At 42.5% G+C, this 24,065-nt stretch overlaps 1 protein-coding gene across 1 annotated transcript; it reads right to left on the minus strand.

The window, feature by feature from the left end:
- NWD1 (NACHT and WD repeat domain containing 1) lies at positions 1–23,553 on the minus strand. The gene is made up of 17 exons (XM_088149905.1): positions 23,470–23,553; positions 22,437–22,553; positions 20,137–20,485; positions 17,428–18,676; positions 16,465–16,668; positions 16,222–16,384; positions 15,143–15,260; positions 14,419–14,583; positions 13,820–14,017; positions 13,252–13,374; positions 11,860–12,059; positions 10,822–11,094; positions 9,343–9,433; positions 5,015–5,169; positions 2,209–2,775; positions 595–727; positions 1–281 (listed from the first exon to the last, which is right to left on the minus strand). The coding sequence occupies exons 1-17, from the start codon at positions 23,551–23,553 to the stop codon at positions 1–3; spliced, it is 4,470 nt and encodes a 1,489-aa protein (XP_088006031.1).
- Between the last annotated feature and the right edge of the window lie 512 nt (positions 23,554–24,065).

Here is a 24,065-nt window from a genome sequence, read left to right on the forward strand (position 1 = left end):
TTACACAATCCTACAAATTTGTGAGAGCTTGCTGGGACAGCTCTGAGTGTTCCTCAGATTGTCCTGAGTCTCCCCTGGATCCTGTCGCTCTTTTGGCCGAGATTTCACTCTGTACGTTGCTTTAACACTGCTGAGCAGATCTTGGTGGGGGCTGATGGACTGGGTGCAGCAGAATCTCTCCCGCATGAGGTAGCCAAGTTGTGTTGTTGCAGCAAAGCCATCAGCTGTTGACACCATCCTGGTAATTTTTGCATGCACAAACTGAACTGCTAAGAGGGCCCCTGTGGAAAGTGGGAACATGCCAGTGTCACAAGGAACTCAAATTACACTCAAACATTTTTTCCATCTCACAGGGTGTCAGCAAGAGGGATCGAGATAGCAGCTTTAATCACACAATTGAAGCTACTAGCTTGGTTTTCTTTACCCCCCCCCCCCCCGCCACACCTGCCCCTACATTCCCACCACACATTTGAAGGAGGGAAAAACACCTTTGCTTGTTCCCCCAACTTTATGACAAGCTCTCCCTTGAGATTGCTACCATATAAGGTAATAGTGCCCAAAGTTGCAGGTTCCTAAAAATATCAAATTGCTCACCCTGTGACACATCCCACACTGTAACACACTGATCCAAATTGCTGGTGAACAGGTACTGGTCATCTTTTGAAAAGCATGCACAGAAAATGCCATGTGAAAAGGAATCTTGCTGGGAAAGAACAAACAAACAACGTTTTAGAAAAGTAGTTTAGTTAAACAGGAAGAGTCACTGTGGAGTGATTGTATAGAGAAGGAAATTTTTCTAGAATTTCCCTTCAATGCAGCCAAATTTGGACTAGATTACAATTCAAATAATCTCTAAAACCCTTCATTGCTCAGAAGCTGGATATCTGTGGGGCCACCCACTCCCAGCAGTATCTGCCTTTAAGGTGGACTCCGTCCAGGTCCTTCCACTCAGGGAATGCCATCTCCAGGGACCACAGAAACAAACTCTAGCCATAGCTAACCTGCCTCTTCCCTGGAATTTAGTTATCTCTAGAATGAAAGTTATGAGTAGTGGGCAGGTAGATACAGTAATACCTCGGTTCGCGAACGCTTCTGTTCACGAACAATTCGGTTCGCGAACAGCAGCGTCTGCAAAATTTTGCTTCCGTTTGTGTACTCCGCATCAGGTGACAAACACGACTCGCGGCCATCTTCCCTGCTCTGACACGTGGTCATGGCTTCCTCTAGGTGAGATCGCGGTCGCAGACAGACACTTGCTGTGAAGCTTTTTGGTGTGCTTTTTAGCACATACAGTACATCCAGCATGGCTCCAAAGAAAGTGCAGAGCAAGCATGGTGGTAAAAAGAAAGTGCAGAGCAGTAATGAAGGTGACAAGAACATGCAGAATGGCAATGAAGGTGACAAGAATGTGCAGAGCAATAATGAACGTAACAAGAAAGTGCAGAGCAAGAATGGTAAGAAGAAGGTTTTGAAGAAAATAACCATTGAATTGAAGAAGGAAATTGTAGAAAAGCGTGAGCGTGGTATTCGTGTGACTGATCTGGCCTCGGAGTACAAGTCGACAATCTTGACTATTTTGAAGAATAAAGATGGTTTAAAAAAAATACATATGGTTCAAAATGGATTAACCTTATTTACATTGAACCTTATGGGAAAATTTGATTTGGTTCACGACCAATTCGGCTCGCGACCAGAATTGTGGAACAAATTAAGTTCGTGAACCGAGGTACCACTGTATATCCAAATAAAGAGGGCAGACATTCAGGTCTATATAGTAGTAAACTCTCCCTCAATCGCACTTAAATTTCTCCTGAAAATGTGGATATGAAGTTGCTTTCTTGGCACAGTACAGATGAGACCATTTCCTTCTTCTAGAGTGTTTTTTTCATATCCCTAGTTCTGGCATTTCCTGGTGCTCTCCCATGCAAGTACTAACTAGATCTGATCCTATTTAGCTTTTTCAAGATCAGCTAAGTGCTACCACTTACTGTGACAAGGTTCATATACTGAGATTTGAGGAAATGCTATGTTTTAGTTCCCCGTCATGGCAGCTGTTCTGAAAATTCTTCTAATGTTAATGCTCCTCTATTCCCCCAGGCTCAACTTCCATCTCTACTCTAATACCAATTCTACATTTTAATCTGACATATAAACGTTGTGCAATAGCAGAAATCCTACCTTCTGGAAAAACATCTGGTGTTCCCAGGTGCAGAGTTGCACGTCCCAGAGACATTGCAGTGAATCTGCTGAACCACTCAGCAGCCATTTCTCTCCATGGCTGGTCTTCAGGCAGGTGATGCAGCTGCCATGAGCTTCTAGAGGGAACACGTGGGCCTCCGAGCAGTAATACATGAAGAGCTCCCCATTGGTCATTCCATAGAGCACCCGGTATCCAGACAGAAGAGCCACACTAGAAATTGTTGCACCGGGGATCTGTGTGTAAAAGGTATAGGCTGGCCGGTCAATCAACAGGCCCACTTCTTCCTGATGCAGATCTAGTACCTGCACAAGATCATCACAGGCAGCTGCCAGCTGATCTTCATTCTGAGTGAGTGCCAAGTTGCAGACAGGTTTTTGGTTCTCTGAAGGAGGGATGCAGCCAACATCTTGCCTGGAGTCCAAGGGAAACACCAGCACCGTTCCAGAAGCCAGTCCAACAAAGAGAAGATTCCTCTGCTCGGCCACTTCCAGGCACTGGACTGGAGCTGATGCATCCAATTTATCATACTCCTTCCCTGGTGGAAGACCAATATCAGCAGGCGCTGCCCATCCTTCCTGTTACTGGGTTACTGGAATTGATGCCCAACCTCTGCATCACCCAACAGTGATCAGCAACCAAGTATGCTCCATTGTCTCCCAGATACAAAACAATCAGAGGAGCAGACGTTCAGGATGGGGGGAGGGGGGAGGGTAGCAGGAAGTACCTCTTCACCCATACACGATTAAGCTACAAAATTCACTTTTGGAATGGCGGCCAGTCTGGATGGCTTTAAAAGGGAGCTAACAAGTTCATGAAGGAGAAAGACTATCATGGCTGAGTAATCCTGGTAGCCATTTCTGTCTCTACATTGGAGACAAGAGATTATCTCAATACCATTTGCTGGGAAACACAGGGCAGGCAGTACTATTGCCCAGAGGGCCAGCTTCCTGTTAACAGCTAGTTAGTCCCTGGTCAAAATGGATTATATTGCCCTTGTGGGTCAATCCAGCAAAATTCTTAGGTCCTCATGAAAAGAATCACAGAGGGAGGAAAAACCACACGCTTCAAACCTATTCCACAGGACTATGGAGGAAGAGAGAAAAAAGCATGTATGTGTATGTGTGTGCGCGTGTGTATGTAAAGATACATGCGCATACTTTTCTTATTGTTCAGTATTAGGATATTAGTTGTTATATTTCTGTAACTGAAGTTTTCAAATGTAGTTTTATTCTTACTGATATTTTAAAATCCATAACCTCCACAAAGTCCATGAGGATTGAGGGAATTGATAAATTGCATAAATAAATAAATAAATAAATAGCATAACAAATAAATAAAATTAAGCTACATTAGGGACAGAATTATGTCCTTTTCCTCCTTTTCTTATTCCCCCTCCTTGTTTGAATGCCAGGCTGCACTCCACCCTCCCATATCCTAAAGTGTTCCTTAATTTTAAATAAATAAACAGATGGATGGATGGATGGATGGATGGATGGATGGATGGATGGATGGATTGAATGCTGGCATCTTGTAAAAAAAAATTGCAGAGTCCCTCATCAGTTTTATGTCCAATAATGCTTCTGAGTGTTGCATCAGCTGCATAGCATTCTCAGAAAATAAAACGGGTGGGCTCCTATCTGTGGAGGATACTGGGGTCTGGCTATCAGAGGGACCATATCTACAGTTATAGGGCTATCTACAGTTGTCTCTGCCCATCTGGTTTGGTCAGATAGGTGGGTGTATTCCAGGTCCCATCAATTAAGCAATGATACTGGCAATGGTGGAAAGAGAGAGACCCAATCCTTGGAGATATAATCTAATCAATCTGCTTTCTGGTAAGTCACTTTGTGAGTGGGTGAGACTCTCTATTACAGCCATTTTGTAATAGCCCTAACATGCTCTCCAAACTCCAGATGTGCCCACATGCCCCCAAAGTTTGCCTTCTTCTGTTCTGGAGCATCTGACCCAAAGTTTCTCTGCTAAACATTTCTGCAGGTGTATCACTTACCTGCCTCTGTGTCCCAAATGATAACATTAGAGCTGTAACAGTCTTGGGGAAAATAGATATATTTGGCATTGTGAGAAAGCCCAATGCAGCTCTTGCTTGCCATACAAGGTGGGAGTAGTTTGTGCTTGCGATCACAGCTGAGGTCCCAGACTCTGAGATGAGATGCGTGGCAAGAGGCTGACACCAGCGTGACATCCCAGAGAGCCAGGTGTGTGGAAGGCATCCCTGTATCACTCAAAACATCTGTCAGCAAACCCTGTTTGGCTAGACACCACACCTAGGTAGAAGAAGTAGTATACTAAGGAAGGAGACAATTTCATAGCTTGGTGGGGCTCAACCAACAAAGCAAGATTAGGAGCTAGGAACTAGAGATAAAGATTTGGATATCAGATGCTAGAAAAGTGCTCTGATTCTTCAGCTTAAGGGTAGTAAAACTTTATAGCTGTACTTTGTATAACACGATCCTATGTATTTATTTAAAAGTTCTTCCCAATTAAAAATACTTCTGGAATGGTGATAGGCAACCTGTCCTCTAGACCAGTGTTTCTCAAACTTGGCAACTTTAAGACATGTGGGCTTCAACCCCCAGAATTCTCCAGCCCCATGCTAACCCCCACATGCAGTTGTGACTGTGTGATTGAAGCCTCACCCCTTTTTACATGCATCATGTGTGTGACATGTACCTTCAACCATACAGTCATCAACTTGACTTCTTTGTCTCCACCGTCATCGGATGTCCTTGCCTCAGTCACATGTGAAACATACCTGTTTAGCAACATTACCCTATGCCATTTGTGGCCTCTTACCCATATGCATTCATCCTGGGAGCTTGTGACGATGGTGGCATTGTCTGCTGAAATAGCAGCTGCACAAACCTCAGCAGAATGCAGAAGATCTGAGCCCAGGAGTTGGTGGAATCCAGTCACATTGCCCAGGAAAACTCTTACACAATGCCCAAAACCTGGAATAATGCAGTATGCACAAATGAGATAGTAGCATCCATAATAAATGCAATGATGTTAAAATGATGATGCAGGCATGATGGTGTCATCATGAAAATGACACAGTTCCATACCTGCATCACAGCCTCTGATGCAAGTATGTAGGTCATGGGATTTGCATGATTATAACACCTCATAAGTGTCATCATTTGCCCCTTCCCCCCATGGATGACCATGCAATGAGAATGTCCTGGCTTCACCTGGGAAGATTCTTCAGAAGAGAAAGATGAACCAGGTTTTAGCATTGCACTGGTCACAATCACCCCACCTTAGCTTGTGAATATCATGGAGGATTCTGATGGAGACTCAGTGCACTCGTCCAACCCACCCAAATGGCACAGCGGGGACAGCATCACAAAGCAGAGAGATGATCAAACACCTCTTGCAAGAGAAAGGACTTTGGGCATGAGGTCTACCTATCCATAGCCCAAAGTGCTGGTTGATTCTGCAGCCTTCTCAAGATTTATGAGGACCAGCTGAATTAAGGCAGAGGAAACTGCTAGCATGGATGGATTTGGAAACAGGTGCATACCAGCTGAGGAAGGACAAGTGTGCTACCTCTTCTACTACTTTGCCTGGGAATAGTTTATTGTTGGAAAGAGTGTTGATTGCTTGTGAGTTTGTGCAATGGGCCTTGTACCTCAAATCCTGGCTACCTTGATGGAACCCAGGAGACAAATTCTTTGCCTCCTGGACCCTGACAGGAAACTTGCATAGGATTCAGATTGATTTAGCTTTGGGCTTTTGGGCTGACTTCTGTGTATGTCTCTCTGAGTAAGTCATTTTGGAATTTACCTCAGACTATGCCACAAAGTTTTTGTCATTCCAATTCCTTAACTCAACCAAGAGGAAGATGGAGTGAGAACTCAGATGCCAGGTTCTGCTCTGGCACTCTTTTGTGTGCAAAAAGTTCCTTGCACTGGCAAACAACCCAACTGAACCATGGCACGTGCATCTATATAGACACACATTGTTGCCAAGAATTTAAGTAGATACCAGACACCAGCAATCACTGTTTTGGTTTTCTTGGATTTAAGAGAGGGCTTTGTGGGCAGACCAGCTATGTCTTGGAGGTGGACTATGACAGGGCTATGCTTAGTGCCCTCCCTAGTTCACCCCTACTAACTTTATTTTTTTTTCTTTTTCTTCTTGTTATTTACAAAATTAAACGGGAAGCTGGCATGAGCCAAAGCACCAGAATCTAGCGTCATCTTGATTTATCAGAATGCCTCCAGTCCCAACATAGATCCACACTTTAGGTGCTAAGCTGCTAAAAAAAAAAGAAAGACAAAGACAAAGTAACTAGAATATGGAAGGCATTTGGGTCTGGATGGTTAGAGACCATGGAGGGAACCTTCTAGTGAATGGGTATTATAATGATTGGCTGCAGCCATTACAGCAATCATTTTGTAGGAACGTCCCAGCATTGCATTTTACCTTCTTGTATTTATGTATTTATTTAAACAATTTATATGGCTGCCCAACTCACTCATGGTGACTCTGGGTGGCTTACAAAAATAAAAATCCGAGAGGGCGGAGCTGGCGTCGCGGCGATACGGCGGGCGATCCTGGGCTCCCAGGATGGCAGCCGATATCTCCTCGCCCGGACGGTCCCGATGGACCTAAGCCGTCCCGTAGAGATGGCGAACGCAAAGGGCGCGTCCCGCGGATCTCAGGGACGCCGCAAGTCCCAGATCGATCCGGGGAGAAGCTCTTGAAGCCGGCGGAGGAGAGGCAGCCAAAAATGGCTGCGAAAGCCGGGACAGCTCCAAAGGAAGATGGAAGAGAAGGGTGTCAACTGGGTGAGATGGACTTTTACTATTCAACTATTCTTAGAGAACACCTTAAGTAACTTAAAGAGATTTTTAAAAGTGAAGAAAAGTGGATTAAGCGGCGAGATTGAACCCTATTAAAAAAAGAAGGGGAGAAAATTTTTCTTTTCAACTTTCCCTTTTTAGTGGAATTGACAAGATGTTTTTCTTTTAAAAAAATATATTTTTAACTGGATTGGCTTTCTCTTTTTAATACTCAATAACTTTATATTTTAAGCCTTTTTTTTTTACTAAGATTTTTTTATTGTTATAAGAAATTTATATCTTTTTGACTTTGAAATGGGGAAAGTGGAGTTAAGAGAAAGTAAATGAAAGAAAGTTGCACTGCCATTTAGAGGCGCGAATTAGTGCTTTTTTTTTCATTGTGACGCACGCTCAAAGACCCTGTGCTTTCTAAAAAGATAGTGGGATGTGCATGTTTATACAGGTGCCATCCGTAACTATAAACAAGAAAGTGGAGTTGAAAGCGACTTTGAAAACATTAAGATGGAAAGTTTGAGCCAGTCACAAGAGCCTTGATTAGTGGCAGTAGCTCTTTTTTCTGCTAGAAGCTCTGCTTTGCTTTCTATTCCCCCCCAGATGGATTTTTTTTTTTAAAGAGGCTTAGCCTTTTCCTTCTTTTCCTTTTCTTTTTATTTTTCCTTCTTTTTTTTTTCTCTCCTTTTGCTTCTTTTTTTCTCTTATTTTTGGCAAGAACAAAGATAAAGAATCCTTTGACTCAATGAAGGTTTATCAAGATAATAGACTATACGAGAAACACAATGCAGAAAAAGATCTTTAAACTATTGAGGATGACTATAAAAAATTGGAAGAAGAGCTGCAGAAACTCTCAAAAAAAAAAAAAAAGAAAAGAAAAAAGATATTAAAGCTAAAATGGACTTAATTAAACATAAAACGGGATCATTGGAAAAGGAAGAAATAGTACAAGAAATCAGAAACATTAAACGGAATTATTGTGAGGCCTATAAACTGAGAATTAAAAGGGTTAATCAACTGATAAATGAAGAGAGACAGATTTGTTCTTGGCACTGAGGGTGAGAAAAAGATTATACAAGATTATAATGGAAAATCGTACTAAGAGAATGTACAAAAAGAAGAAGTAAAACAATATTGAAAGAAACTATTGCAGATGTTTAAAGAGAAAATCAGGGGAATACAACAATGATGGAACTGACAGAAGCTTCCAAAAGCAGAATGTTCAAAAGGACACTTATTATTGCTTTCTCTTATCCAATAATATAGAAAAAAGGAATGAACAGCCAGATATTTTGGGACATTGAATGAAAAGGGTGAACTCAAAATTATGCAAGTGCTGGAATAAAGTATAAATCTGAGATATATAGTTAAAAATTGTATAACATGTAGTGAAATCTGGTTAGAACTGTAACTTGGTTAGAATTGTAATTGATACTGTAACTGATATTGGTTAGAATTGTAACTCTTAAGAATTGGAAAAATTAAAAAGTACTTATGCAGGAGGAAGTTATTCAAAATTATGGAATGTGCAGAGATGAGTTAAATTGAGATTTGAAATTAGAGTAAGAAGATAAGCAATTTTATATGACACGGGATTTGTTTTTATTAATGATTAGATGAGAAAATATAGTAATGTAATAGATTAGGAAATTTTATAATAGAAATTTGATATTAATTATTATATATATACACATATAATAGATAGATGGAGATGTATTACTAATCCTATTGAAAGTTAAAATTTTTTGTAATATATGATTTTATAGATTAGCTATGAATGATTAATAATTGTTAATTGATAAGTATACAAGTATATTTTTGAATAGATGATATGAGAATTTAAGATTATGAAAGGGGCACCAACGAGTTTAACTGGTTGACACACGGTATAAAATGGAAGATGCTTTTTTATGCCTTTTTATGTTTTTGTTTGTTCATGTTTGTTTTGTGTTTGTTGTAAAAATAAAAAAAACATTATAAAAAAAAATAAAAATAAAAATCCCAATATAAAACCCACTCCACCCTCCCACCCCCCTGGCGACAACAGTACATCATTGTAAGCTGTAAGGAGTCTGTATGATTTGGCGGTAGACAGATTTAAACAATAATAACTACAGCAACATGTCCTGAAAATTCCAAATGTGCCCGCTGGCCAAAAAGGTTGCTAGTTTTTGCCAAGGGTCAAGTGATTAAAGCCAATCTTCTAGGCTTACAGAGATTAGAAGATCAGCAGTAGCCTCTGCCAGCTACTCTGTTGATATGATGCAGCTATTAAATGACATGATTAAACAATGTAGGGTAAGAGAGCAGGAACTTCATTCAAACCTGTTGCCAGGAGAGATTCGTCTTTTGAAAGCACCACAAAGCAGATCCCTTCTGGGAGCTTTTCCAGCAGGCTGTGTCCATCAGAGGAGATCTGTCAAGAGAGGGAGATGGTTTGGGTGGAATCCCACTCCCAACCTGGACATTTTAGCCTCTCTCTTGGATGTACAGATAGGGTGGGAGAAAGTCCAAGTACCTTCTGATCCCATGGAAGAGTTACAACTGTGGAAATATGATGTTCTCTGTGCCCTAAATCCAGTCCTTAGTATCTCCAAGAAGGGCCAGGAAACTGCTGCTTACAAACCTGAGGAATTGTATCTAATCCATGTAGGGCATGGATGGAAAACCTGATGTCCATGGATCAAATGCAGTACTCTTTTTTTCTGAGGCTTCCAAAGCCACTATAAATCATGCTACGTTTTTAATGGCAAACCACCAAGCGAAAGCAAGGTGAGTGGCTGGTATTTTTTTTTCCCCACGAGAAAAACAAATGAAAACAGCATGTCAGATGTTGCTCAGCCATTACATCTCCAAACAATAAAGAGTAATGCCCCTCACATCACCTTCTGATGGACATCTGGCCTCACCCACTGCTATCTTCAGCTGCGAAAAACAGTTCCGTAAAATAACAATATCCTCTCTGACCATAATTGCCAGAAACTAGTGGCACAGTTTTCTATTACTGGGACCAGAAATACATGTACTGCAGTCAATGTCCTGAAATGGGCTTAGTACAATGTTAAAAACAGTCAAGGAATCTCTTCAAATGTCCCTCAGAGCCAGAGGGCATGGAAATGACGAAAAATTATCTCACTGCACTTCTAGGTGAGAGATGTATTTGAGTGGAGAAGAATCCGGCACTTGGTGTTATGTTATGGCAGTGTTTCTTAACCTTGGCAACTTGAAGAGGTGTGGCCTTCAACTCCCAGAATTCCCCAGCCAGCCATGCTGGCTGGGTAATTCTGGGAGTTGAAGGCCACACCTCTTCAAGTTGCCAAGGTTGAGAAACACTGTTATGGAGTTAGGATGATGTTATTATTATAATAATGATGTTGAATCTATCTCAGTAGTATTTATTATTGATGTTGTTAATGAGATGTTTAATAATTTTGATAATTTTATTTATTTTAATACATTGTATGTATTGTGAGTCCTGCTGTAAGCTACTTAGAGTTGCCTAATCGAGGCCTTTAGCAGCATTTGTAATAAATAGATAGGTGGAACATATCGCCTATCGCTTCATTTGCTTTGCATCATTATTCTACCCACTGTAGCCCTTGGTCCTGCAAAACAAAACACAACCCTGTAGGGCCCCTAACACCAAAAGGCTCTTCAGCCCTGAAATAAGTTCTTCCCAAGGCATCTGCAAGAAAACCAGGACACTGTGGCAGCCCACTGTTGCTGCATCCATAGATCTCCCCTGGGCGACCCATGGTCCCTCTGCCCAAGCAAGGCCACCTGATGTGGCAGAAGAACAAGCACCATCAAGAGAGAGCCCTTGCTGAAGCCAGCCACCATCCTGCCCAGCGTGTGGAGCAATACACTGCACGTTGGTGTCTCTTCTCCCAGCCCTATCAGTTCCTGCTTGGAATGGAGCTGTCCACTGATGCTGTCCCACAGGCAGAAGACACCCCTCTCAGATACTGTCACAACCACCAGCCTTGGTGCAAACACAGTTCCACAGAGCCACTGGTCTGGGGGCTCAGCAGAGATCTGGAAAACGGGCACAGCTGTCTTCAGATGCCAAGCACTGACCTGGGAGCAAGGAGAAAAATCCATTCAAGTTCTCCCTCCTTTTTTGCCTCTCTTCTCTGTACAGTAAAGCACATTTTTCTTCCTAAGAATGAAGATCTTTTTTCTCTCTAAAGTTAAGGAGATACATAACTCAGGAAGTTTGAGCAGCAGTCCCGGAAATGTGCTAATTTAACAAATAATCTGGTAGAAGATTAATCTCTGTCTTTAACTGTAGAGGTGGATACATAGATGTGTAGTGTTGGCTCCCAAATTCAATTCTGGTCACACAGCAAAGTTAAAGAACCCATTTTTCTCCAGAAGTTCTTAAACTCCAGCTCCCATCATTCCCAAACATAATGATCAATGATTAAGAGTGATGGGTGCTGTGTCTGTTTCCATCAGGAGGGTCACTCTTTCCCTATTCTCTCTGTTATCCAGATAATACTTTTGAAGGCTTGTTAATGCCAATGCAGAGATTGTGGACTTGTTCCTGAGAATCTCACACAGATTTCTTTCTTTCTTCTCCTCTCTTTCAGTGACTTTCTGAGGTCTCAGCCAGAACTTTGCTCCTGAATTTGGCCTCCCTTCATGGCCCTAATAATCTAAAGATTGTTTCCTCTTCCAAATTGCTCAGAATATCCAACAAGATCAGATGAAGCCTTACAAAATTCTCAATATATTTATCCCATTTCTTCTATCCCTTCTGCTCTGAAGAACCCTGCCCAAATTTTGGACCCCAGCATTGCTTCTCTGTCCCCCCATCCACATGCACGGTGGGTTCCATACCTCCAAACCTGATGCCCAGTATATTATCTGCTGTTTTTCATCAATGTGAAGCTGGCAACACCTCAGCTCCCCAGGGTGAACGTTATGGATGGAGAATTCCTCCCTGACAGAATCCAGACACCACAAGCGCAGTGTGTGATCCATGGCCACTGAGGCAGCACGGGTCCCCTTGCCAAATAGTTTTACACATTTCACTTCAGCTGCAAGACAGAAAGGATGGGGCGAGGAAGATCCTCAAAAGAGGATGTCACCCAGCATGCTCACACATCTGGTTGCTGTTCTGGTGGAGCAACCCGCAGATCAAGGTGAATAACTTGCAGCCTCATGAGGCCCTTGGCTTAATTTCAGAAAACTCTCAGCAAATGGACAATTCAGACATCAGCCAAGAGGAATTGTCCCTTTCTTGGAGTTCTACTACATAGGGACAGAGAGTGGCTGGAAGATGTCAAACTGACAAATGAAAAAAGAGTGAAGGAGAAGCCTCAAAAATTGTCCACTCAATCGTCCACTCACTTTTGGGTCTGCTCTTGTTTATACATGTATCTCCTCCCAGCAAAATATTAATTTCCCCACAATGGGTGTCCATTGGGTGGGTCAAAAAGTAAAAATGGCAGCTTCAATCATGTGGTTGTGATTGCCATCTTAACTTTTTTGACCCCCTCTTCCCCACAGACCCCCCTGTCCCCAAAGCTGCCAACCCTTGGCTTAGGTAGATAGAAGAAAGGCTGGGACTATGGCAAACAATTCATAGCAATATTTCCTATTCCAGGGTACTGGGCAGCAAATGAAAAGAAGGCAGTGGACAACAAAGTTTTATTTATCTGCAGCAACATGATTTACTCATGGATAGCAGACTTGGGTTTAATCGTTCATATAAATAAATGCTCTGATGGGTCTTGAAAACCAGACTCTCAAAGGAAAAACTTAGGGCAGCTTTCCATTCAGTCAGACCCTGGGCAAATGCCCAGGACAAAAACATTAGCCTTCTCTTCTTCAATGGATAGCCTTAGGGAGTTGCTGAATCTTGAAAGCTGAATGTATTCTGCCCTGCAGCTAACAGTGTGTACTCATCTCACACACTGAATTCATGCAACTTGCTTGACTCTAAAGTAATTCCTGTATTCAAGTAACATGCTGTGCCCATATAAATAAACCTTTTAATGGTCTGGTGCACACCATATGCTAATAAGACAGTGAGAGTTACATTCCCACAACATGCTGAATCACAACCTATTTTAGCCTAGTCTAATGTGTTATCTGAACCCAGCCACTGAGATTATCCCCAAGGTGTTTATTGCTGGTTCACATAAATAACCCTGGTCTGATTTCTTTGTCATCATAACTGGGATCAACTACAGCCCGTGATGGAGGTTGGCCATTTTGGAGCCTCACCAGAGTGTCCTGTTAGGACGTGTCGCACGGTAAAATCTTCCATGTCCCATACAATCATAGAGCCATCCAGAGAACCAGCCAGAAGCAATTTTTGGTCAAGGCTGAATTCTAGCACTGAAGTGCCTGCAGGGGGGAAAAGGGGGGATTTGAAGAATTATCTTGGCAGATAGAATACAATCCAAGTGGAATTATCTATGATCTACAGGTAGTGAACAGCCTGCTTCGGATTTAATCTGGCACCCTGGGTCCTAAAGCCTCTCCCACTTTTGCCCATATTTTCTTGCACTGTGGTAAAATCCTCCTTCCTATAACAACATGCTTTTTCTACATGCTATCCCCATAACAATTCTTAGATTGGGTTGACAGTCGACTGATCCAAGATCATCTGGTGAGCTTCATGGGAGTTTAGTATTCAAAAGTCTCCCCACTCTAACCAAGGCATTTGGAAGATTTAAGTTGGCATCCATATGGCCCACATGAAAAGATGTTGCTAAACAATGTTTTTTTCAGTGACGCAGGGGAGAGAGGAATAATAATTATGACTTGTTGGGCCAACAGAATATTCTACCTTTAGGGAATCCAGGTAGTGTTTTGCACAGAGGTCCTCCAGGTGGATAGAAGAATCCAGAGCAAGGAATGAGGACTGGATGAGGCCAAGCACCAAACCAGCTCTCACATTGCTCACACACTTTCCCAATGATCTTAGGGTAGGATGGCCTGAGGAAAAACAGCCGTGCCAACATCTCCGTGTAGATCATGCTTGCTTCTGCAGAGGGAGAAAGAGAGGAGAAATAGAACCATCTTCTGTTTGTGTTCTGTTAGCTAAGAAAGAGATTCAGATTTTAGTGAAAACCAAGCCCACTCCAGCAGTGGGATTCAAAATATGCTGGTGCCACTGATCCAAGCATAAAGATTCAGCTGAAGTAGGCCAGAATGGTAGGTATGAGTGGACAGAACTGTGGAAGACCACAATGGATCCTTTCCTCCACCAGATCTATGGTGGTTCATTCATCTGGGAGGAGGAACTTTGCACCTATTAATTTCAACACAAAGGCGTCCTACAGCCACTTAAATAAACTGACTGTACGCTGGCAGCCTTGTTGACATAGACTAGACAAGGTGTTTGGTAACCATTCCTAAATGTCAAGGCTTGCAGTGATTATCTACCTCCATGGATCTGTGTGCTATCCACAAGAGGCTGCAGGAGCAGGAGAGTTTTTTGCAGGAGATGCAGCTCTGGGCAGTTGATCTGGGCAAGGCACATGGCAAAGTCAGAAGTCAAGTTCTCTATGCCAGTGGAGGTAGCTCTGCAGATGATCCAGTTCATGTTCCCTGATGGGAAAAGAAGAGAGTGGGGAAACACATGCAGACAATGAGAACATCACAAAAGCAACCAGAATAAGGAAGACGGAAGTATGGAATAGGAGTATGGCCTACACACAACTCCCAGAAACTCTGACTAGCATTTGTTGTTGTTCAGTCGTTAAGTCATGTCCGACTCTTCGTGACCCATGGCCAGGAGTAAAGGATTCTAGGATGTTCCAATGGAAAACAAACAAAAGCAAGGGGAAAAGTATCCACTTATTGTTAAAAAGCAATGTTTTCTACAGTTCAAAACATTTCAGATTAAATTGGTGTTTCTTTAGGAACTTCATAATATATTCTTGGTATATGCTGCATTTTGTATTGCATATATGGTGCCTCTGAAGAAACATAACGGGACACAGAATAAAGATTTTTTCCCCCACAACAGGAAATGGATTAACCAACTACCACCCCTTCTTTTCTTGGATTGCTATTTACTTCTTGTTGAGTCTACCTAAGAAATAGGCATTCACACAACGTGTAGGTAATTGTGCTGAGTATAGAATTACCACATTGGATCCCTTACCCAAAACATCTCTTTGCAGCTCCTTGAATAGACCTGCCTGCAGTAAATGGAAGGGCAGTTCACTCAACTTCCTCTGGTTTGCAAGTGTGCTGGAGAACCAAAGAGGCTGAGGAGTCACCTAGGTCAAAGGAAACGACATTTAACTTTTACTTTTCTAAAATCCATATAATTCCTTATTTACGATAAGTCAAATCAAGGCATACTTTCCAACCATCAAGTATTGGTACAAGTCATGCAAATGACTTTTTAATTACTTTCTTCCAACTACTTGGTGAGTTTATGTTGCCCTATATCAGGATTCCAACCTGCAGTCCCCAAACTTTTTATTTTGGGGTATCTCAGAGCTCCTTCATATAGCCAAATTTTAATAGCACATTTGCAGATAATGGATAGGCCCCTGTAAAAGGGGGGAACACATAAAAAATGTAATGTGGCCCCTCAAATAATATTCAGATATGTAAGAATGTAAAGAACCACTTTCCCAAGCCTAAAACCCAGAGGAAAACATAGAAAAGCTCAGCTTTACTTATGTGCAAGATATGGGCTCTGAAGCTTTGAATCACCCAGTGCTGTCCTCATTCCTCTTCAAAAGAAATCATATGCAGCCCTGCTCCCTCAAATGTTCCCCATGTCTGTTCTGTATAGATCCTCTCTTGATTTATTTCACATTATTTGTAGGTTGCATGTCTGTATCCTCATCTGAGAATAAGGCCCACTGTGCTCTTTTGGGCTTAATTTTGAGTAAAACGTGTGACTCAGTGATTCTGTTTTACAATATCTCTTCTATGGTCAGCCTTTTCCAATCTGATTTCATCCCTCTCTACCATCTTTGTTGGCATTACAACTCCCAGAATTATGGCCACTAAAATGGGGAAAGAATTTCCAGTCATAAAATTCAACAAAACCAAGCCATTTTCTAGAAAAACAGAGCTAATGTTCATGGTGATTTCTATAACCTTTACTGGGATTCTCTTCCTTCTTCTCCGGGAAACTCCCAGGAAGTACTGCTGTCATGGCTCTCCCAACCATCCATCTCTCTATCCATTCATCCTTCTCTTCCTCAGTTTCCAGAAGTTCACCTTCCTATCAAAGCTCACAGGCTTGTTGGAAGATGGCAGCTGGATGGGCTTCTTCATGCCCCAGCTCCACGTCCCCCTGAAGAAATCTGCTAGGAGCAGGTGACGCTTGATCCTTTCCTCTGGCACAGACAAGTAACGCTGTTCCACAGCTGCCGCCAACTCCCTGCATGGAAGAAGAGATGTCAAAGCTGGCATATGCTTTTTTATCTTCTCAGTAGCCTTGGAGGGAAAGTGACAACTGACCTGTGAGCAAAGTTCATCAGCACAAAGCCATCCGCCCACCGGTCCTCCAGCCATTGGGCCAAGTCCTGGTATAACCGGGCCCATAGCAGGGGTGGAAAGTGGAGGGCCACTTTGCTTGTAGGAGCATGGAGCCAATAAATCTCAGCGAGAACTTCATTATCAAGGGACAAAATATCTTTTTGCTCTGCTTCTGAGAGCCCATATCTGTGGAAAGGGGAGAGGGAGAAGCAGACAGGCAGTCATCCGTTATTCCTCTCTTTCCCTAGCAGATAACTGGGGAGGGGGATGGCCAGACTACTAAGAATAATTCCCTCTTAGTGCCCTTCCTCATAATGACTACCAGCTTTGAGGATTCTCACCATAGAACACCAAATGACTGGGTAACATACAAAGGCCTGTTAGAAGAAAATCATTTTCTAGTTTTCTTCTTGTCTGATATTGACAGGAAGTTAATATATATTAACTGTCAATAAAGTCTTTATTGACAGGAAGTTAATATATATTCTAAATGCAACTGAAGATGAACATAAGTGAACTTTCAAAGTTCTCCACTAAAGTGGAGAAAAATTGGATGAACAATTGGTCTCAGGTTCTCCAGGGGAAATTCTTGATTAGTTTCTTAATTCTAGGAGCCCCTTAGCAGGGTCTGCAAAGAGGAACGTCCTGAATGCTATCTTCTTCTGGGATTTAATGGAAGTATGGAACACAAGGGAGGTTGCAAACTATTGGCAAGAAAATAGGATAGTGACAAATAGGAAATAGATATACGCAACTTGGCCATTTCATCACTAAAGAAATTCTAAAAGCCATCACGTTCCACCCCTGAGAATTTATATGGAATTCTCTTCTCCCTCAACAGAACTTGGGCAATTTCTCCAAGCTACCAGTTATACTCCCCTTTACTGGCAATGGCATCCTGCCATTTAACTTCTGCCAACAGCAGCCACACACATTTGTACTCACCGGGCACAGGCAAGATAGCCAAGTACATGTGCTACTAAGACAGATCCATGCACCACCTCCAGGTGGTCACACAAGCGATGCACAAACTCCATGGCTGTAGATGAAATTGCTGGTGCTGCAAGTAGAATATATGAAGTCCAATGCTGGGCCTGTCTGATGGCCAGGGCAATCTGCAGAGCATACCCACCTTTTGCAAAGCTTTGCAGGAACAGCTCCTGTTGGGTGGGCCTTAGTGTATGCCCTGTGGATGCCAACATTTTGGAGAGAATCACCCCCACTTGCTCTTGAGAAAGAGGCTCCATCTCAAAATAATCCTCTGGAGCCACAGTGTTCTTCTGCAGAACTTCACTTTCTTTCTGCAGCACAGTAAGAATCATGTGGATCTTTGGAGGACAGATTTTTGGCAACCAGAAAGCTCTGTGAGCATTTCTAGTTATGTGTAGCTGTTCCACAGAATCAAGGAGCAGGACAAGTGGCTGTGTGCCCTGGCAAGAAGCTAAGTGGAGCAGACTGTGGAAGAGCAGGACTGGATTGCCAACTGCCTTGGTATAAGGGAAGCCCATGGCTAAGCCAACTTGTAGGCAGAGGCTGTGAAGAAGGCTGTTGCATGTGGAACTGGCCTGTGAAATTCCCACCAAACGAAGTATCACCACTGTTTCCTGACCCAGGGTGGCTCTTATGGCCTCATTCAGATGGCACAACAGAGCTGTTTTGCCACATCCTGATGGCCCACATATGACAAGTGGGGAGTGGGCTCGATGGTGGTTCTGTTTAATGCGTTGGCAAATGTGATCCAGCAGGTCCTGCTGCCAGCAGAAAGCCTGGCTGTGTTCTTGACCAAGGACCATGTGATGAGTGAGCTCTTGAATCAGCTCAGGTGGCTTCCCAAGATTGCTTTCTTGGGATCTCAGGCTCCTGAGCACATGATGGTTGGTGGCAGCAATAAACTGGTCACAGAGATTCTTCAAATATTTTGGCCAGGGCTTCTGCCGGAGGGTGCTGGGTTTCATCTCATGTGGAACCCTGTGAACCTTGACCAGCTCAGGATACATGCTTACAATGTTTGCCTTCAGATCTGCTAACTGTTGTGATTCTTCAGGATGCACCTCATCACCAACTTCAGCTATGCCCAGTAGTGAGTCCACTCTATCTGATGGGGGCATGTCCACTTCTGTGAAGAATACCATGGTACCTTGGCCATTACATTCACTTGATCTGAAGAGGCCAGCCTCAATTTCCTGATGTATCTCTATGAAAGATTGAGAAGAGATGAACAGGGAATTCAGAAGGGGAGCCACACAGGTAAAATGTGGAGCCAAAGCAACTACTAGGACTGAGGAAGTCCTGGACAAGATGCCCACCGGGGAGCCCTGTTCCAGCTTCTTGCCTCTACATTTCTTCCTTCTGATGCTCCCTCCTTCCTTCCTTCCTTCCTTCCTTCCTTCCTTCCTTCCTTCCTTCCTTCCTTCCTTCCTTCCTTCCTTCCTTCCTTCCGCAGCTTTTAGTGGGCATTTTACATAGCAAGAGTAATGGCTTTGTAGAAGGAGGGTGGCTTTGCAGCCAAGAAGCTTTCCCCTACATGCCTGAAAATTAGGATTGTGGAGGTTCTATCGATTTATTTATTTCTTCTCCTTTCTGGAGAGGAGAAAGGAGGAAGGAAGCAACTCAGAGCTACTCTGAGGTGGCCGTAGTTCAGAGTGGGACACTGACTACATTTTCTGTGTTTTTCTGTTGGCTCAAAGTACTCTCTGCATGTTGCTTGTGTTTTGAAAGCAATAGTGGTGAAAATAATTGCAAGAAGATTTCAAACTCCTTCTGAAGGATAGGGAAGTGGGAACAATGGCAGTATAGCAGTGTCCTTATTTTCTCCAAGGGGCCTCCAAGAGAGGAAGGAGAAGGAGGTGAGGCAACAGGAAGGACATCTATTGCATAACCAAGTAAAATAAAAGAGGAAAAAGGCAAATTTGGATTGATATTAGGAAATCTTCAGATGTAGGACTACAGATCCATGCCTGGTATTGTCACTGCCTAGATAAATGAAATGCAATTCTCCTTCCTAGCTAGAAAACTATGAATTCTAACAGGGACATGCCATAAGAGATCCACAGCACTCTTCTTTGGTTACTTTTTTTATATATATCTGTCCATAAAACAGCTTTCCCCAACCTAATGATATTTGAAATCAAACATTTCTGGAGGACCCCACAATAGGAAAGGTTATCCTACAAGGTGAACATTGGGCCACTGTTAGAATAAGAAGAACCCTGCTGGTTCAGCTAAGTTGGGTTCATATAGTTGAACATCTTCTTTCAAGCAGATGGCCCAGGGGACTATGCCTCTATAGGTGGGATGTTGATTGCTGCTGAACATGGAGGTTGCAAGTAGACATCCTGGCTAGTAATCATTGCAAGCCCTCCTCCTCCTCCTCCTCCTCCTCCTCCTCCTCCTCCCTAAAAGCCAAATAAGCCAGTGGTCACTGCTTTGTCTTATTGCAGTGAATTCTGTAAATGAATTGGAACAGTTGTTCTTATAGATGGCACATCTATTGGGTTAGGTTTAGGTTCAACACCATCATGGACTGAAAGATAGGATCTTAACCTGGTGATATAAAGTCTAAATTTATGTAGAGAACCTTCTGTTTTGTTCAAACAGTACCTCAAGAACCTAGCAAGGTATACCATAGAGAGACCTCTCATCTGGGAAACATACCTGACTTGTGGTAATTCAGCAATTGCTCCTGGCTGATGAGCCCATGCTTTTCTGCTTGGCAGGCTGCCCCACGAAGGACCAAGAGCAAGTTTTCCTCCAGGCCATCTGGGCTTGCCTGAGATGATTGCTGCAGAACATACACAGGAGGGATGGCATTCTCATCCTTCAGGTACCATTGGGCCAGAAGCTGCAAGGTCTTGGGCTCTTCCAGAAGTTGCTGTCTAAGGGCCTCAAATTCCAGTTCCCCAATGGTCAGGGGAGTGGGGCATCGGCCATAATCGCTTCCAAGCAGTGCCTGGAGCAAAGAAGTTTTCTCAGTAATTCTTCCGAAGATATAAGCTGGGATGACCTGAAAATCCAAGTTGGACCAAGGAGCTTTCTTGTCTCCATTGGGAACTTGTATGAGAAATGCCTTTTGGACTACTGGATTTTCATGCTTGTAATTCCCTTTGCATCATTCCTCCTTTCCTCCTGTTCCAGAACCATCCAGAAGCTATGAATCTCAACTGAATCCTCACAAAAAGGACCATATCAGATTACTAAGATTTTGTTACTTGGGCCAAAAGGCATTACAGAGCAGACAAAATAATCAATTTGGAGTGTTCAGTTAAAACAGTTCAAATGGGCTATGTTTCAACAACAATAACAAAAATCTTGAGCATTTGTGCCTTACAGAATAATAGAAACAAGCCCTTACTTCTTTATTTTTGGGTCATACAGCCACTAAATTAGATGGAGTGAGAATTCATGCCAAGTGCTACCTAACAATAATCTTCTAGAAAAAGTGGCCAAGAAGATGATCTTTAAAATATGTATTAAAATTTCCATAGCGGACTATAGAAATATCAGTAAGCACATTGTGCTGCCTATCTTTACAATAAATCATCTGTTAATGAACAGACAAGACCTGTAATGGTATGTGGGAATGACCTCAGGAGACAGGAAGAAGAACTGTAGATTGGACAACCAGCATGTGAAAGATATCTCAGCCCACAGAAGGAGAGGGGTTGTGGGAAGCATTTCAGAAGGAACCCTCCCTAGTTTTTCAGAGAGTAAAAGGAAAGAAGGGGAGAGATTTTCAGTCTTGCCCTTTGAGTAGTCCAGACAAGAAAGACAACTGTGAGTACTAACTCTATCTTTATTGTAAGGTTACATTAACAGAATCTTGCAAGTCTGAAAGTATTTCTCCCCTCCTTTTCTTTTATACCATTACAAGACCGCACATGGCAGGATTTTGTAAGTGTGTCCATAACATATTGCAAATATAACCATGGCTAAAAAATAGCTTAATTTTATTCCTATAAAAAGAAGATGGCAATTTATATACTTTTTAAATATTCTTGGTCAGAGCCATTGGTAAAGCAGAGACACTTTCCTTTCTCTAGGTTGCTTACTAACAAAAGAATACATATATGTTTTGGTGTGTGATTTATACAGTTTATACAGTGTACCTGACTCCTAATGACTCTGGGCAGCTTACAATTTAAAAAGCAGGAAAAATACAACAAAAGAAAAAAAATAATGAATGGCCTAAAGACAAACATATAAACCAAAAACACGGCCAACAGGGGTTCAAGCATCACTCTGTTTCAGGACCTGGTTGTATAGCCAGATCTTTAATACAGGGAGTCCTTGCTTAATGACCACAATAGGGACTGGAAAATTGGTTGTTAAGCAGAGTTGTTAAGCAAACTGGACCCAATTTTACGACCTTTTTTGCAGTGGCCATTAAGTGAATCACTGTGGTCATTAAGCGAATCCAGCTTCCCCCATTGACTTTGCTTGTCAGAAGCTCCCTGGGAAGGTCACAAATGGAGATCACGTGACCCCAGGACGCTGCAATCGTGGTAAGTGTGAGCTGGTTGCCAAGTGCCCAAATTTTGATCATGTGATAGTGGGGATGCTGCGATGGTCGTAAGTGCAAGGACTGGTCATAAGTCACTTTTTTTAGCACCATTGTAACTTTGAACAGTCACTAAACAAATGGTTGTTAAGTAAGGACTACCTGTAGCTTCCTGAATGTAATCAGGGTGGAGCCATCTGGATCACTGGGGGGATCTCATTCCAGAGAGCAGGCGCCAGGCAGAGAAGGTACTATTTAGCAGTGCTCTTTCTTCTCCCTGTCCCACCACCAGTGCCTCCATTTATTTATTTATCTTTTCTGTAAAGATTCCTGTACCACCTTTCCTTCATTCCTACAACGTCATCAGGCAGTAAAATAGTAGCAGTGTTATCTCTGATCACTCTATGGCCCAGCTGCCTTCCCTAGACAGATGGAATAAAATAAAGATAGTACTTACAATGAAGCTGGAACCCACAGAAAGTTTCTGGCAGCGTTTGATTTCCTCCAAAAAGAGTTGGGTAGATGTATGGCCAGTGCCCATGTGATCAAAGGTGCCCCATCTTAAATCAATAATCTAGAGTAGATTTGAGGATGGATCATGGCAATTGGCTGGCAGACAACATCATCTGGAAACATTTGTCCCCATTTTCATTAAATTAGATAAATGACTATTACGCAGCTAAAGGGTCAGATGGCAGAACTCTGAGATTGGCATGTTTGCAAGGTAGCAAACATTTCTTTGTTTCTTCCCGCTTTCTGTTCAGAGAAGGAAAATGTACTGGGAACTGTCAATTAGCCTTCTTTGTAGCAGGTACAACTACAAATTTGTTAGATCTTGTAAGAGGAAGAATAGTATATACATGAAATTAACCACAACTTTTTCAAGCATTGTTCGGAGTAATTCTTTTATATTGACTGTTTTGACTGTTGTGCTGTGAACATAAACATGCAAATTGCTGCACTGGAATAAATCAAGAATGGATCTAGCCTGACGCAACAGAGTCTTTGGGAACTCACAAGGCGATGGGACTTTTCTTTATTGTTTGCCCCTTGCATTTGGTGACATTGCACTACCTCTGAACATGAGATATTCATCTTTTTCACTATCATCATAATTATTATCTACCAAAGAGTAAATTTTCACAAATGTGCCAAAAAAACAATTCTGGAGGCTTTCAGGAACCCAAATAATAGCAAACAACGCCCCCAGGTTGAAGGCCAGTGATACTGAGCTTCAGAGCTTCAAGCTTACATTGAAATCTTGGCATTTGCTGATCTAGGTGTCCTTCTTGCAAAGTTTCATCACCAAACTAAGTAACATCAATGCTTTGTCACAAGGGTGGACTGGCTTTTAAGCTTCAAAAGATGTTACCTCGTTTGGTAATGAAACCTTTTTTTGCCAGAAAAAAGCCAAGCTGAGTGAACACCAAGATCCTTACATTTCAACCTTGAGTTGCACATGTTCTCCACAACTGCTACTTCCAGCTTACCTCAAACATCAAGCCATGCTTTTGGCAGAAGACTTGCACTTCTGGATATGCCATCTCCATCAAGGCTTCCCTTTCTGCTGCCATATCTGCAATGGAAGAATTGGGTCCTTTGCTGACTAGCATTGGACATCATCTCTTGAATGCCCCTGGCAATCCCATTGTGCACTCTTGTTCCCATCATGCTGGTGTTCTCTTGTTCCCAGTCTGTGACTTAAACAGTGCTTTGGGATCCTTTATGCACTGCACAATGCCTAGTTTCTCCTGCTTCAGCTGCCAGAGAGCTGTAAACAGCACATACATTTTATCATGCTCTATGCTACTGTTTTCAGGGAGGTGTATTCATATGGCTAGCCCAGTCATAGGTAGATTTCTGAGGAAAAGGTCTGTATTTTAGCAGGGAGGGTGGGAAATAATGCCAATGACTATTCATCAGCTAACCCTCAAAATAATCTTTTCCGCAACAGTAAGGACAATACATTTCATTAGCCTCCTAAGACCGCAAATTTGGGGGGATCTGGAAGACATATCACTATTCTGCCAGGATATTATATCCATGTAGCAATAGCTGAATTACAGTAAGGATTCCTAGTCCCGTA

Source organism: Python bivittatus, unplaced genomic scaffold, assembly GCF_059951505.1.
Source record: "Python bivittatus isolate LINGU-HERP-01145 unplaced genomic scaffold, Pbiv_v1 ctg000580_np1212, whole genome shotgun sequence".
In the NCBI taxonomy this organism is placed as follows: domain Eukaryota; kingdom Metazoa; phylum Chordata; class Lepidosauria; order Squamata; family Pythonidae; genus Python; species Python bivittatus.